Source organism: Ornithodoros turicata, chromosome 9 (assembly GCF_037126465.1).
Source record: "Ornithodoros turicata isolate Travis chromosome 9, ASM3712646v1, whole genome shotgun sequence".
NCBI classification, from domain to species: Eukaryota; Metazoa; Arthropoda; class Arachnida; order Ixodida; family Argasidae; genus Ornithodoros; species Ornithodoros turicata.
Window position 1 is genome coordinate 26351259 of NC_088209.1, and position 14518 is coordinate 26365776.

At 45.0% G+C, this 14518-nt stretch overlaps 1 protein-coding gene across 3 annotated transcripts in view; it reads right to left on the reverse strand.

The window, feature by feature from the left end:
• The window catches only part of LOC135368468 (uncharacterized), a 239247-nt gene that overhangs the window by 146067 nt on the left and 78662 nt on the right, over positions 1-14518 (reverse strand). Inside the window, exons 1-3 of one of the 3 annotated variants that reach the window (XM_064601768.1) lie at positions 12304-12372; positions 11111-11261; positions 8567-8612 (exon numbers count right to left, since the gene is read on the reverse strand). The exons of 1 other annotated variant lie outside the window; for it this stretch is intronic. In XM_064601768.1, coding sequence (XP_064457838.1) covers positions 8567-8612; positions 11111-11167 — 103 coding nt within the window. In that variant the 5' untranslated portion in view covers positions 11168-11261; positions 12304-12372. Of the gene's footprint in view, positions 1-8566; positions 8613-11110; positions 11474-12303; positions 12373-14518 lie in introns of those variants that run through there. One more of the 3 variants, XM_064601767.1, reaches the window with a different exon arrangement.

The following is a 14518-nucleotide window of genomic DNA, read 5'->3' on the forward strand; positions in this document are numbered from 1 at the left end:
TCAATTAGTGACGCCACACGCGAGCAATACGTAAGTTCCCTGAAGCAGCTCCTTTTGTCATCGGATGAAAGATACTGTGAGACGAATAGTCTAGTAGTGTGTCCGTAGTATCCGAACCGTTTAGTATCCCCTGTTTAGTATCCGTAGCATCAGTGATATCGTTAACCCCATTCAAGTCGGTTAAACGGCATTTTCTTATTACTATTTTTAGAATAGTAGTTGTAATGGTGCCGCGTTCTCGGCATTTGCCGAAAAACACCAGCCGAATTTTTTTTTTTTTTGAAATTCGGCATGTTTCGAAAAATTCCGAGTTATACTCTTGCATATGGTGCTATGCCGAAAATTTCCTTCGGAGCATCACATCTTCGTTTTTCCTTCACCTCGTTTCGAGGTGGAATGCGGGATATACCGCACTGCGGAGATGCTAGCCTCTAGTTCCGGGAAAAACCTTCCTCCGTAACACTTTGATCAATGGGTCAAGAGGGTTCAAGTACACGTGGAACCCTCCAACGAATGAAAGGAAATGCTTTGACGTTCTCAACGTCCTCCAATACCACGTTGCTCTCCATCCATAGTCCTCCTCCCTAAGTGATTACAGTTGCAGAGTTTTCGGCATCTATTTTTGGCGCGAGCGTTTTCAAACACCGAAAATATCAACAAAGGGTATAAATGCCGAAAAATACCAGCCGAATATCCCCAGGCATAAATGCCGAAAACGCGGAACCCTATGATAATATCTGGTACGGTATATTCACCTACATTATCATCTTTCCTTGGCATGATGTCGGAATAGAGCGCCATTGGTTATAGAGCGTTACTAGTGTATTTCAAATGTTTGTGTAAGTACATGTGTTGTGTGTACCAACTCCTGTGACGGTCCCGCTAGGAACCAACAGTATTGTTAAATTCAAAAAAAATTACTGAATCGTTTGCGTTTCTCCTAAAAAGAAGAAAAAATTCAAACTTTAGTCCATTTGGTTTAGAGACTATTTGCAGTGCAGGGGAGTTAATTTCAGAGTCAGGGAACTAAAATGGGGAGTAATTGCAATCTAGAAGGCTGCCACATTACTCCCCATTTTATTCCTTTCTTTTCTTTTTTTTAGTCCTAGGCGCAACTTTAAAGGTGCGTCCTCACTATGGCGATCCGCAAGGCCGATAGGCTCTACCCGCTGTACTTTGTCTACGGCTCACTATGCCGATTGGCAAAAGGGCGCACTTTAAGAGTTCCCTCCGATACACCTTGACTTTGCCTCATCCCACCATAATTTGGGTACTCTCTTGTAGCTCCTACATGACTGTCTGCACAACGATTAGTGAAGGAGCTGTCTTTTTCTGTATTTCTTAATTCTCTGTGACGCTGTTTCTGCATCTTACTTTTTGTTTGTTTGTGTTTGTTTTTGGAATAGCAAGCCTACATTATGGCTAAGCTTTTCCTTCTTTTTTTTTTTCTATCAGCATTAAACATATCCCCCCCCAACACACACACACACAAAATAACTTCCCCCTACCCTCGTTTTTCGAAGAAGTCCTCTCCCTTCCTTAGCCTTCCCAATAAACCTGTAGCGCAAATCGATCTGATGCGTGCAGCGCGGAATTAGCAGCCACGTCGTATTTGCCTCAAGTGCGAGAGGAAGATATGTGCATGTGGAACGAGCGCTAAGCCTCCATGGAGAAAGTGGCGGGGACAGAGATGGTGTGGGTGGGTCGGGGGAACCACTAATCTAATGAGGGTGGAATGGTTTTGTTTCTCATTATTGGGAGGGGGGGAGGCAACGGCCGGTAACCGCTTGTATGTATGTTCAGGTAAGAATGCGGGACAGACACTGCGATCTGTGCAGATGGGAACGCGTCGGGATTCGGGGATAATGCTAGGGACAGGAACAGCGTGCAATCGCACGAATTACTATCGGCCGCATCTATGAGCATTGCGCCAAATGCGTTTAAATGGGGTAGATTTACTGGGCCATCACCGGCCTTGGTGGCTCAGTCGGTAGCGTGTTCGCCTTCTGATCCCGATTCGCGGGTTCGAACCCGGCTGAGGACGCCAGCAACTTGGTGGCAGGGTACAAGTTGCTTAGACACGCCGTCTTCCGCGAGGGACGTTAAATACGGGGTGCCGTGTGGTGAGCTTTCATCGCACGTTAAAGAACCCTCAGGTGGGCAAAAGCAATCCACAGACCGACCGCTGTGGCGTCGCTCATGATCTCAGTTGTCTCGCGACGTAAACACCCAATTATTATTATTTACTGGGCCATCGTTGACGGTAACTGTCTGGCGCTTTTAGAAATTTTTATTGAGAGCGCTTGAACGCTTTGTAACGTTTCTTTTCTTCCCCCCCCCCCATTTTTACTGTGGTGTGGTTGGACAATTTCTGGCGAATCCGTGGAGATGGCACTGTCACGTGGTGTCACGTGGCCCTAAAGAGCTACGGACGGACGGACCTACACGTGGTTTTCCCGATAAAGCCATCCCTTTAATATGTAGCAATGAAGTGCAACAAAAGGGAAGCGGAGGTATTGTAAGCTAGTCTGAATAGTATATGGTTGTTGTTCTGGACAGAGTATTAACTTAAAAGAGCACCGAGGTGGCCCCCAAAGACTTCTTCGTTTTTCGGTGTATAGTGTTCTCCGACGAATAAAATGAGTTCCCGCGAAAGAACGATGAGCGTAGGTGACCTGCAGAGCGAGCGCCAGGGCTCTTTTCCGCACACCTTCGAAAAATCCTTCGCTTCGTCAAAAGAGGGCATCGCAGAACGTGAGGACGCCATGACGTATGCTACTCCCCTCACGTGACCAGTGACGTACAGCGGCACAGCTCAAGCATGTATAAGCGGCGCGTGAGCTGCGAAGAAAAAAACGAAGAAACGAGGCACGGAGCCTTCACCACGTCACGAGAGCATCGTGTCGGCCGTCCGCGGCTGCTTCCTCCAACTGTTTTTTTTTTTAATTCGATTGCACAGCTATAATGCACCGCAGAACGAAAATATTTTGCATGATCACTCCTGGTGGACAGCTTGACAGACGAGCCAGGATTTCGAGCTACGTTAAATGCCACTTCATTGCACCTTTAACCTCTGTAAGTACTTTCTTGCCGAACCACACTCTTTAATGTAACACTTGCAGCTTTTAACCTCAACATCTTACCGCCTTAACGTCACACGCACGTGTAGGCTTTTAGCCCCGCATTAATGTGTTCCTGCTCACATTTTCAGTTCATCCAGTAGCGTAGGTAATCCCTCGACGTAAAGCCTACAGTACCGTTCCTCCACCTGACACACACACACACAATACATCCACAGGTTCCTTTCGCATGCACTGTACTATATGTTCATACATACATTTATGTGTGCAGCTTTTCCTACTGGCAGAACAAACCCATCCCATCTCTCGATGCAAATGCACTGCTGACACGAGGCTATGCCCTCTGTGACCCGTAGGTCAACGTGTTCGTTACCGCAAAATATAAGTCGTGAGATTATGCTGTCATTGTGGGGCGAGGCATTCGGCGAAAGCCGCTGTCCGCTTGGGTGGTCTAATGAGCAGGCCAGGGCTGGCTTAGCCACGCAGAACAATCATTAGCAGCACTAATTACCCCAGCTGCTTGCTGGACGCGAGATGGCGTTGCTTGATGCGTATGCATCACATGACATGAGGTACGGCTGCGTCCCGGTGTAGCACAGCCAGTCCAATGTTGGCTGTTTGTTTGTTTGTTTGTAAGAAAAAAAGAGGAGAAATTGAACTCGTCTCCCGACGTGTTGGCTGTTGCTCATGGTGAAGACATTAACCGATCATTGTAAGGGAGATATACAAGGTAATAATAATACAGATATAAAAGATCACGATATTTTCGAAAGAACGTCACCACGAAATCCGAGATGAGCAAAATACGAGGGGTGTTCAAGTCAAACCGGGACTTTTCATTTTTCGCAAAAGTAAAATGAACTTACAGGCGAGAAATTAGTCTTATTTTTCAACGTAATCTCCAGCTGCACTAATGCACTTGTCCCAGCGTTTCACGAGGGCTTGGATGCCAGCAGCGTAGAAATCTTTACCGGCGCGTAGCAGCCATGATCGGACCGCATTCTTGACCTCGTCGTCGCAGCTAAAGTAGCGGCCCCCAAGGAATGCCTTCAGTGGCCCGGAGAGATGGAAATCGCTGGGGGCGAGGTCTGGACTGTAAGGGGGATGTGGCAGCAACTCCCAGCCCAGTTCCTGTAAGGTGCGTGTCGTCAGATGCGCGGTATGCGGGCGTGCATTGTCTTGTAGGTCTCCTTTAGTGATGAGGCCTGGCCGCTTTTGTTTCAGCGCTTTATGCACATCCCTGAGAACCTGGCAGTAATATGCACTATTGATGGTGGTACCACTATGCAGAAAATCAACATGAACAACGCCAGCCTTGTCCCAGAAAACCGTGGCCATGGCCTTACCCGCAGACGGAGTGGTTCGGAACTTCTTGGGAGCTGGCGAGCCCGGATGCTGCCTCTGTTTTGATGCGCGTTTAGACTCAGGGGTGAAATGGTGCACCCACATTTCATCGCACATGATGATCCGATCAAGGAACGGCTGTCTTTCAGTGTTGAAACGGTACCTTAGCTCTTGGGAGATTTCCAGTCTTCTCTGCCGGTCAAACACGGAGAGCTGCCTCGGGACCCAACGGGCACTAACTTTCCGAAACTGGGGTGTTCATGAATGATAGTGTTCACCGTTCCCCCAGAAAGGTCCGTCTTTCGAGTCAGTTCGATACATGTTATCCGTCGGTCCTTGAAGATCAGGCGCTCCACAAGTTGGATGTTCTCAGGAACTCTGACACTGCATGGGCTCTGAGCCGCCCCGGCCGGGATCTTCCTGCACTGATGTATGGCCGTCTCCGAACCGTTTGCACCACTCAAACGCTTTGCTGCGGCTAAGTGTATCGTGGCCATACTGAGCCTGAAGTCTTCTGTGAATTTCAGATCACTTTACGCCTCCATTCACGAGAACCTTCATGACAATTCGCTGTCTCACCTCGTTGTCGGCCATCTTGTCCAGCACGTGTCTTCTGTTCTGCACAAACTTTGGACCACCACGTGGTGAACGCGGAGGCCTATCGCGTGTGAAAATGACGAAAAAGAAGTAGCGCGAGCCATTTGTACACTCAGGAGACAGAATGTCCCGCTTTGACTTGAACACCCCTCGTAATTATATTTGAAATGTTGAATGTATGCGGTATTATTAGAGACATGTATTTTCAGTTTTTTTTTTATTTTTTAATCAGGTTTTATTTCAGGAGCCGTAAAGCTGGGTGATATCCCATATATTGATATTGGGCGATATATATGTTGTACCCGCTCTGCGGGCCTTTGACGTACATACAATAAATAAATATCGGGTGGACAGAAATCGCTTCTCGCATTTTAGATGACCATGAGGTGCAGAAGACCTGCGCTGAGTGTCCAATGGTCAGCGGCCACCTGTGCCCGTATTGGTGGCTGAATTGGCACTTTGCTAAGTTCATTTTCGGGTTACATTCTAACACACAGGGCCCTATGTATTATCGTGCTATGATATGTTTTCAACAATGACACGCTTCGCTGGGAACAAATGTTCTGGCCTTTATAGAGCGTTTTCTTTTTTTTTTCGTCAAACTAGCCGACATGAGGGCTTACGACGAGTTGCTTGGACTTTTTAACCGTTTTTATAGAAGGCAAAAAAAAAAAAAAAAAAAAAGCTGCCCACTTCATGATTTGCGGGTTATTACGGGTTGCAAATTATTTTTGACCTATTTAGACCGATTTTCTTACGTAGTCGAAACCGCAAATTTTCGCTTGCAAGAAAACAAAAAACCCGTTACACTTTCTGTTAGATTACAAGCAAAGCCTCTTACTACTATAAAAGCCACTGTACCTATACATCGTTCGAAGTTCAACATATCATTGAAACATCCTGCAACGAATGCACGGTGTAGAGCCGTGACATGTTGCAGGAGTGTTGAACCAAAACATCCGCATGGATGCTCATTGTCAGGGCGTAATTCGAACCAGTATAGGCTTTACAGAAGAAAGATCACGTTTAGTACTTCCGAGCGACGATGATTCTATCCAGTTCCCAGAAAAATGTACATGTACTGCGAACTGATTATTCATCTTTATGGATGACGTTTCTTCACAGGAAAGAATGTGAGAGAGAAAAAGAGAGAGAGTGTGTGAGAAAATGTACCGTCGCGGGACTTTGAATCGACTGGAATATTGAGTTGCGAGTGGAGGGGGATCAATAAGATAAGTATACATATACATCGCTTACGCGCCTAACCCTTGTTGCAAGCAAAGCCGATAATGAAGGCACGACTACAACACAATGTTGTTCGCGTTTGAAAGTACAGATTAACGAGACGAAATATTCGAAAGATCGATTCCCGTGGTGCTCGAAGGCGTGAAGAGTGGATTAAGTGGGTGTAATGGCGTGCGGTGACTCTTTCCATTTTAATGACGTGCGATACAATGTGGTTAAAGTGCCACTGCGCACTTTAAGAAGGGACATTTATTTTACTTCGTATTCTAAGTCAACCTCGCTTAAAGACTGAATACGCAAAAACGTAAATGCCCTGTTAGTGAACATTGAACGCTTTCACGGATTTTCGATTTTCGAAAGAACTCGCAAAACTTCATGGTTTCGGATTCTCCCAGGGTAGGTGACGTCACGAGGAGCTCTGGCGTCTGTCTCCCAGCAACCGCGCGCGCACCTTCCCCGTCTCCGCTCTCCGCTCCACGTTGGAAGACTGCCAGCATCTGAGATCTGGGGTGAAGAGATGGTGATCGACCTTCGACGAAACATGTTGCCAGACGCGAGGCAGATCGTGCGCCTTGTGACGTCACACTTCTCAAAACCAGAAGAAAAAAAAATGATACATCCGGGTGACGCAGAGAAACAAGATTTCGGGAGAATGCGGTGCGAGATACTATACGTGGATTGCAATGCCACCAATCCACGACTTCGGAAGATCACAGAGATATCAGCGCCGCTTTGAACTCTGGGAACTTATGCTTATTATCAGAAAGGAGGAGGTCTCCAAACTGTCTCGATTCCTGCTCCCTCGGCCCGTTGTCCACGAGGTGTCGAAGTCAGCGCAAACGAAACGTAAAGGACTGTTCACCCTTCCTCGTGACAATAATCTCCCAGGATGCAACGCGTGCGCAAGGAGCTCTGGGATTTCCTGAAAATCGTCTATTCGGTAAGATTCTAAAGACACGAGACTTAGTCCGCAGTGGCGCTGCGGAGGTGTCGTGACGCTTCAATAAATGTGGTGCACATTACATCGTATACGCATGAGCCTCGACTAAAGAAGAATCGTTTTCCTACGTGCCGTAGTTGCCGTAGACGCTCGAACACGCACATGCGTCAAGCTATATGACATCAGCGCTACACGGCCATTCCCATTGGTAGTCGTAAACACGTGATCTCTCTCGCGCGCGTTGCCTCACTGGCGGAGACATCTGCATTGATGTCACATCCGGTTCGGTTTTCGCGGCGCCGATTTTCAACGCTGTCGTAAAACTTGAAATACAGGTTCACATAGATACCAATAATTGCCTCTCTCATTTATTTGGCATAAGTTGGCACGAAATGTCGGAGGCTTTTTAAGACTCACTTCAAGGATTACAGCAACGGCAAACGGCGCTATGCATATATACTTAGATTACATCCGTCACAACGTTCTTACGCGCGGCACAGTAACCCACATCTACGCTCCCATGTAGCGGTGCTGCAGACGGAAGTTACAATGTGTTGGCTTCACATAATTTCCGGCCTTCCGCTGATAAGTGCAAATCAGGACGATGTGCTGTAGTCTGTAATTCTTTGCGCTAGGCTATCGAGCCAGTTGCTTAGAAGCTTGAAACTACATTCGATAGGGGTGACAGATTTTGAGGTGACAAAGTACAATGACGTCAAGCATGCAGAGCACAGGAATATTAAACACTTTGAGCTCAAATTAAATGCTTCTTTGATATGTCATCAATTCAGAATGTTTGTCCATTCTGAACGCCATGTATGCGGCGTTCAATTCACTTCGAATATACGAATACGTGGAATAATCCGTTACAATTTGGATTTGTATTACTTTGACTTTACGATAGTTACCTTTCCTTAGTTTCAGCTTACCATACCTTAATTTCACCTTTGAAGATTCCCACTGCAACATTATTGCCGATAAGAGCAGTTGAACGAACTTGAGCGGAAGTTGTAACGACTTCGTCTTGAGCCGTCCCCGTCGTCATAAAAATATGGGCGAACTAAGTTATTCAGCCTTTCAGTGTATACTGTCATTTGTCGTGCGTTGAAACAGTGTCCAGTGAGCCAGTATATCCCGATAACCGGTGCAGAAGAACTCCCCTTATTCTTTCATCACATCATCAGTCACATCAATTACAATGTTTTTACAACTTCACTATTTTACAACCACCGTTAAAGTGTTATTTGGAATATCGCAAAGGTTGATAGCTCTTTCCGTACAACGCATGGAAATCTGCAACCTGCACTCTGCATTCTTCCTATCATATGCGCGGGACGAGAACAGAAGACCGGAAGCGTACCTGCAACGGGAGACAACTTCGTCACGACGCACCACCGGCTCTTCCACTGGAAGAAGAAGAATAAACGACGTCAACGTCAGCAAAATGAAAGCTTAAAATGCAATGCAGGTTCACAAGGTGACAGCAATGGAATTTTTCTTCCTACTTCGCAGTGTATAAATAACATGTGACATCACAGAAGCTAGATCACACATGTAGAACGTGAGCAGATAGACAAGACTTGAGCCTCGCCAGTGAGCCTCCTTGAGCCTCAGCCTCGCCGGTGTACTATGGATTAGAGTAAGAATACGGTAGCACAATGGTAGTACCAAGGATTCGCGTATACCAATGCGTGAGTGTCTTGCCTACTACGATAGGGTTACGAGGTCATATCCGCTAGAGATTTCTTACAGATGTAGAAATTACTTACACCTAATTTCAGATCAAATTTTAATAAATGGATTGCACAATGAAACTCTCTTTGAATTCATACGAGTCGCGTGCAGAGGATGTTTGTGCAGCCGTCTATAGCGAAGGATGTAGCTGAGTTGAGTTCGTACTAGCTAATTTGAATTTGGCAATCTAAATGAAAGGTATACGCGTAACGAAAGGCAAGGAAAATCAGGTTACTCACTGAAAAGCAGTGACTCATTTGGTGTACACGTAATGCCTCAGCAAGACGAGTTCGCGTGATATGCATTGTTTCGTTCCAACGTAAACAAAAATTCTATTTGTTAAGTGTATTTCGCAAAGCGTATAGACATGCCCGACTCCTTACGATGAGCAGCGGCCAAGTGGTGATTTTTAATTGATTATGACGTAAATAATATTTATTTCACATTCACTCCAGAAATAAAAAAAGGCGGCCGCCTGGCATCCTTCTAATTTGAGCTAAAAACACCAGCTCAATCACTGCAGCACTGAAACCGTTTCTAAAATTTGAAAGAAAAAAAAAATCTGATTTTCGTGCATTCGCATTTTACGAACATCAATGAGCCTTTAGTTTACCTTTTCACAATTGAACAGAAATTGATGCGCAGCACCTTCTGTTAGTCACGTGCGTTTTTCGCATCTCTCACTTGAGCCAACTGAGGCGTTGCTCCCACATATTGAATTGCGCACGCAATCTGCGCTATAGGGTCGCTTTTCCTCGTCGGCGTAATCTCGTTTGCAGCGAGAAAGTCGTAATGAGTCGTGCTTAAGTAATTTGCAATTAACCTTAGCACCAATTCCTCCGTCGTTAGCGACGGAATGTTAAATATGCTGCTTTATTTTCCACCAAGCAAAGTGGAACCCACTTCAGACGAAGACGAGCCTCCGCGAAAATGACTAATTACCTCAAAAGAGAGGAAAGGGCTGAACTTCTCATATGTTAGAGTTAAGGAGGAAGAAACCTCAAGAAAAGAATCCCGGAAGCTTTTCTCTTAATTTGGATTCCGCTGTCTGTGGGGTATGTGCAAGGCTATAGGGTTCGATTCGCCCGTTGTTAACCGATTTTTTTCAGTACTCTGCACTTGAGCTGTACTTCAATGTCAACAATGAACTACGCTTCACGGAAACCGTGTAAATCCCAAAAGGTCGAATTACTCCCTACTTAGGCTGATTTAACGTACAATTTTTGACGCGCCTAATTTTTTTAAAGCAGATTTTTTCTTTCTATTTTATATTATTACCCTATTATATTCTATTCTATTCCGTGTCCTACGTTAGTGCACAAGTATGTCGGCCGAGATGTACCCGTAGGGTTTTGATTGACTGCAGTCAATTAAAACTTTTCTTTTGCTCGCTTTGTAAAATTTAATATGACTCTGCCCGAAGGGGCATTCGGTCCAATCTTTCAGAGACACATAAAAAAAAAAAAAAGAAGAGAGAGAGAAAAGGGTTAATCAGAGAGAAAAGTCGAAACCAAGCAAAAGACAGAAGCAACAAATATCTGATATACTGATCAAACGGAGCTGTCTGTAGTGTAAAAAAAAAGAAGAAAAAAAATCATCCAACAGTATTTTGCTGCAATGTTAGAAAAAAGATGATTGAGCCAATGTTCAAATGTGTTTGTTGTAAAGACATTCTTTAAATGTGGTTGAATATTGTTCAAATGTCGTTTAGATAGATTTGAATACTGTTTATATATGCTTCAATATTGTTTAGATGCGCTTGAATATTGCTTAGATATGTTTAAATACGTTTGTGCTGTTAAATATACGTCGTGTGTCTGATTGTCAATAAGTTTATCTTGCTGCTGCTCTGCCGTCAGGGGCCGCGGGTGTGATCACGCAGCTTTCTCCTGTGTCTCCTTTTTCTTCCGAAATAAAATATATAAAACACATCAATAAGAAAGAGCTTTATGAAAAGGAGCTCAGATAAACTCTGCGCAGTCCATGTCACTTCAGGAACACTGTCACTTTCTTTCTTGTCTTTCTTTTTTTTTTCTACATCATTACTTCAGGTACCATTCCATCAGGTACTTTCTACATCATTTTGTAATTTATTTTTTTCGTACATCGTCACTTCACGAGCATTTGCACCGGAAAAACTAGTGTGGAACATGTCAGAACATGAGCTCACCTTTCTCCCATCACGGTACTTCAACGATCCCTCGATGACAGTCCTTGGGTCGCACATGTCAACGTGTGTCCCTCACTCAGTACAGCCACATCGCCACATCCAAAATCCGGGCATCAGTAAAACCACAAAGCCAGCGGCGTCCCGTCCGATACTATGCGACATCGCGCTAATAAGTTCGGAGCAGCACAACACTTCACTCTCACACAACCGAAAACACAAAGAATACACCACAAATCCACAACGAGAAAAAGGAAGGTTTATCCATCAAAACGCGAGCACGATTTACAGCCACAAACAGCGATGACAACAACACGGCTAAGTTAGCTGACGATCGGTCGTAACCGCGCCTCGCAAGCTCTCAGCGTCGTCTGCTACGCCTAGAGCCCGACTGAAGCGCAGAAAAAAAATGCGCGCCTTCTGATTGGCTGACTGAAGAGCAATGTTCGCGCCGCCATCGGCGGATAAGCGAACAACTTCACGCGTTTTGCTTTGGTTTGACGGATATATCGTGCTGCAAGTTGTGGAAACGGAGTATTATTGCGCAATTTGCGTGACGTGTGCGATGTAATTCGATTGTGTGGGCGTAATTCCTGCACTTGAAATGCCGGGTGCTCACGTTTTTATTTGTGAGCATGACAGAAACAATACAATGCACTCTGAAGCTCGACGTACGAAATACTTCGGATCGCTTCATGAGGCAGTATGTTTCCTACTCGTATATGCGAAATATTTTACACCTTCGCATGTAAGCTGAGTCGTAGCTGGTATATCAGTCCCATAATAAATTATCCGGCTTGGTTTAGTGTTCAAGATCTCTTTGCATTTTTCCCAAGAACATACAATCACAACCAGTGACAATCCATGGGAGTCTGCCTGTTTGCAACATGTATATTTTTATTTATCTCTTTTCGTAGCAATATGCCCGACGGAAGCTTCTTCAGAAAACACCTACATTTTTTATATATATATTTCTATAGCTTTGCCGCTTTGTCACTGTCTTTGTAGATTTCCACTTTCTGTTTCTGAGTTGTGCCGTTTCAACACGCAGACGACACCCATAACTAGCCATTCACAACCATACGTCACCTGCTGGTCGGCCACCGAACTACAACTTTCATGCTTACGCAGCAAACGGGCAAACACGGAAACAGAACAAGCACGAGAGAAAACTCTAATTTGTCCCAACTACTCACCATGTTGAAAGATGCTCGACATGTCAGGATACTAGACTGAACATGTGGAAGCAAGCAAGCAAGCTACCACCACATGTGTCAACTTCAAGTGGCTACGGACAGTTGTTCCTGGCAACACGTGATGAATGTCTGCGGAAAGCGAGAGCCGCCAAAAAGCGCTCTCCTCCCCTCCCACCGAAAAAAAAAAGAAGGAAAAAAGAGGGAGGAAATGCAGCGATATGGCGCGACAATAAAACAGGAGAGAAAGACATGAAAAAAAAAGAAGAACGGGATACAGCCGGGATGGAAAAAAAAATCGGGAAGACTAAAGAGGCTTCTGGGTTTGGGGGGATGAGCGAAAGGGAAAGACGTGACAAAACATCACGCACACACTAGAAGAAAGGAGGAAATTGCAGGAACAGGAATAGTCATGTGTGACAACTCCAGCTTTCTTGTTGTCCCTCGGTGTCGTATTTTTTTTACGCCGATAGGGGAATTCAGAGCGAGAGTGTTCAATTCGCAAACTTTGTTATACACTCTCTGCTTTCATTGCATTTCTTTTTCTTTCTTTCTTCTGCATGATCCCTAGCGAGACGCGGATTCCATCCTTCGACAATGGCGACAAATGGAAACTAGAATAAACTCACCAGAAGAATGGAGTGAAAAATAGAAACTGTAAAAAGAAAAGCGAGAGAGGCATGTACGAGGAAATCATGAAAACATTTATTATGCGGTCCAGGTTCTTTTTTTTTTATGTTCTGTTCGGTATTACTGCCCAATATTGCATTGTCAAACGTACGTAGATGCATTCCGCCTTTTACACGGTGTCGAAGTAAAAGTGGATGTGCTCTTCAAGCCCTCATCACCTTTTTAGCAGCAACAGGGCTCCTGCGTGAACCCTGAACATTCATCATCATTCACCATCTTCTCCCCCTCAAGCAGTGGGATAGGCTGCCGCCTCAGCGGCGAGACATCCCAATACATCATCATCACTTATTTGTTGTTGTTGTTGGAAGTGCACATGTCACATTTTTTTCTAAGTTATCGTTCATAAATTGCACATTTCCAAGAAACACATTTGTAGAAACCAGTTATGATGTATTATTAACGCTGCATCGCGCCGTGTAGTCGGCGGCACAGTAGCGGCAAGTTTGTTTGTTTGTTTGTTTGTTTGTTTGTAACGAAAAAAGATATGAAAAATTGAGCTCGTCTGCCGACTTCCTTCTGCTACTCCTAACATAAATTCTCACTCCTATACTACTCCTAACATAAACTAACTCCTAAAATACTCCTAACATAAAAGTAGCGGCAAGTCTTTGCACACGCTTATATGAGTTAGCTTGATATCGTCCGGCCATCTCTACTCCATTGCTGGAGGTAATGTGGGGAAATGGATAAATGAGTGGCCTCCATAGTGAGCACCGAAGCCCTATACGGTGTCCAAGAAGTTTAGAAGTGCGTTTAGGGCAGAGAGTTGGTGGACTGGATTTGGCCATGGACCAAACAATCGACATAGTGAGAAGAGTGCAAGCACAGAGTGAACAGAGATGTTCTTCAACTGGGTAACAACACGGTGCCCGTGTTGTTTCATCCATTCGTGTCGTCCTGCACTCGCAGCATACAAGATACAGTATTACGCTGAGGAAGACACAGTATCATGCACTAGCACAAGCACATAAAGCTGATACCGAAAACCCCGCGGGATGAAGCGAAGAAACGAAAAAAACTATAGTCTCTGGTATGAAGGGAAGTGCCTCAGGACGAGAGCCGCCGATACTTCGAACAGAGACGGTTCTTCTTCTGGACGAACAGTCTCAGGGCGAAGTCAGGTTCAGTCAGGGCGAAGGACAGTCTCTGTTCGAAAAATCGGCGACTCTCGTCCTGAGGCACTTCCTTTCATGCTTCCTTACCGGTTCGCTGGGTTTTCTACCCGCCTATATAGTATCTGGTAGTCGTTATGGATCTTTGCAACCGCGCGCCAGCTCGCTTGCTTTTTAGACATTCAATTCAATTCAGTTTAATTTAACTTTATTGCAATGCAAGTCAGAGTTACATAGGCGTGGCCAAAAAACAGCTACATGCTGTTTGACGAGGGCACATCCCCTGATTCAGTGCAGCAACAGCAAGCAATATATAGGAATTACGATCGTCAATCTTAAGCGTGAAAAATACTACAATGAAACAAGGAAACGGAATAAATATACATATGTACATCACAGAAAATTAGACATAATCA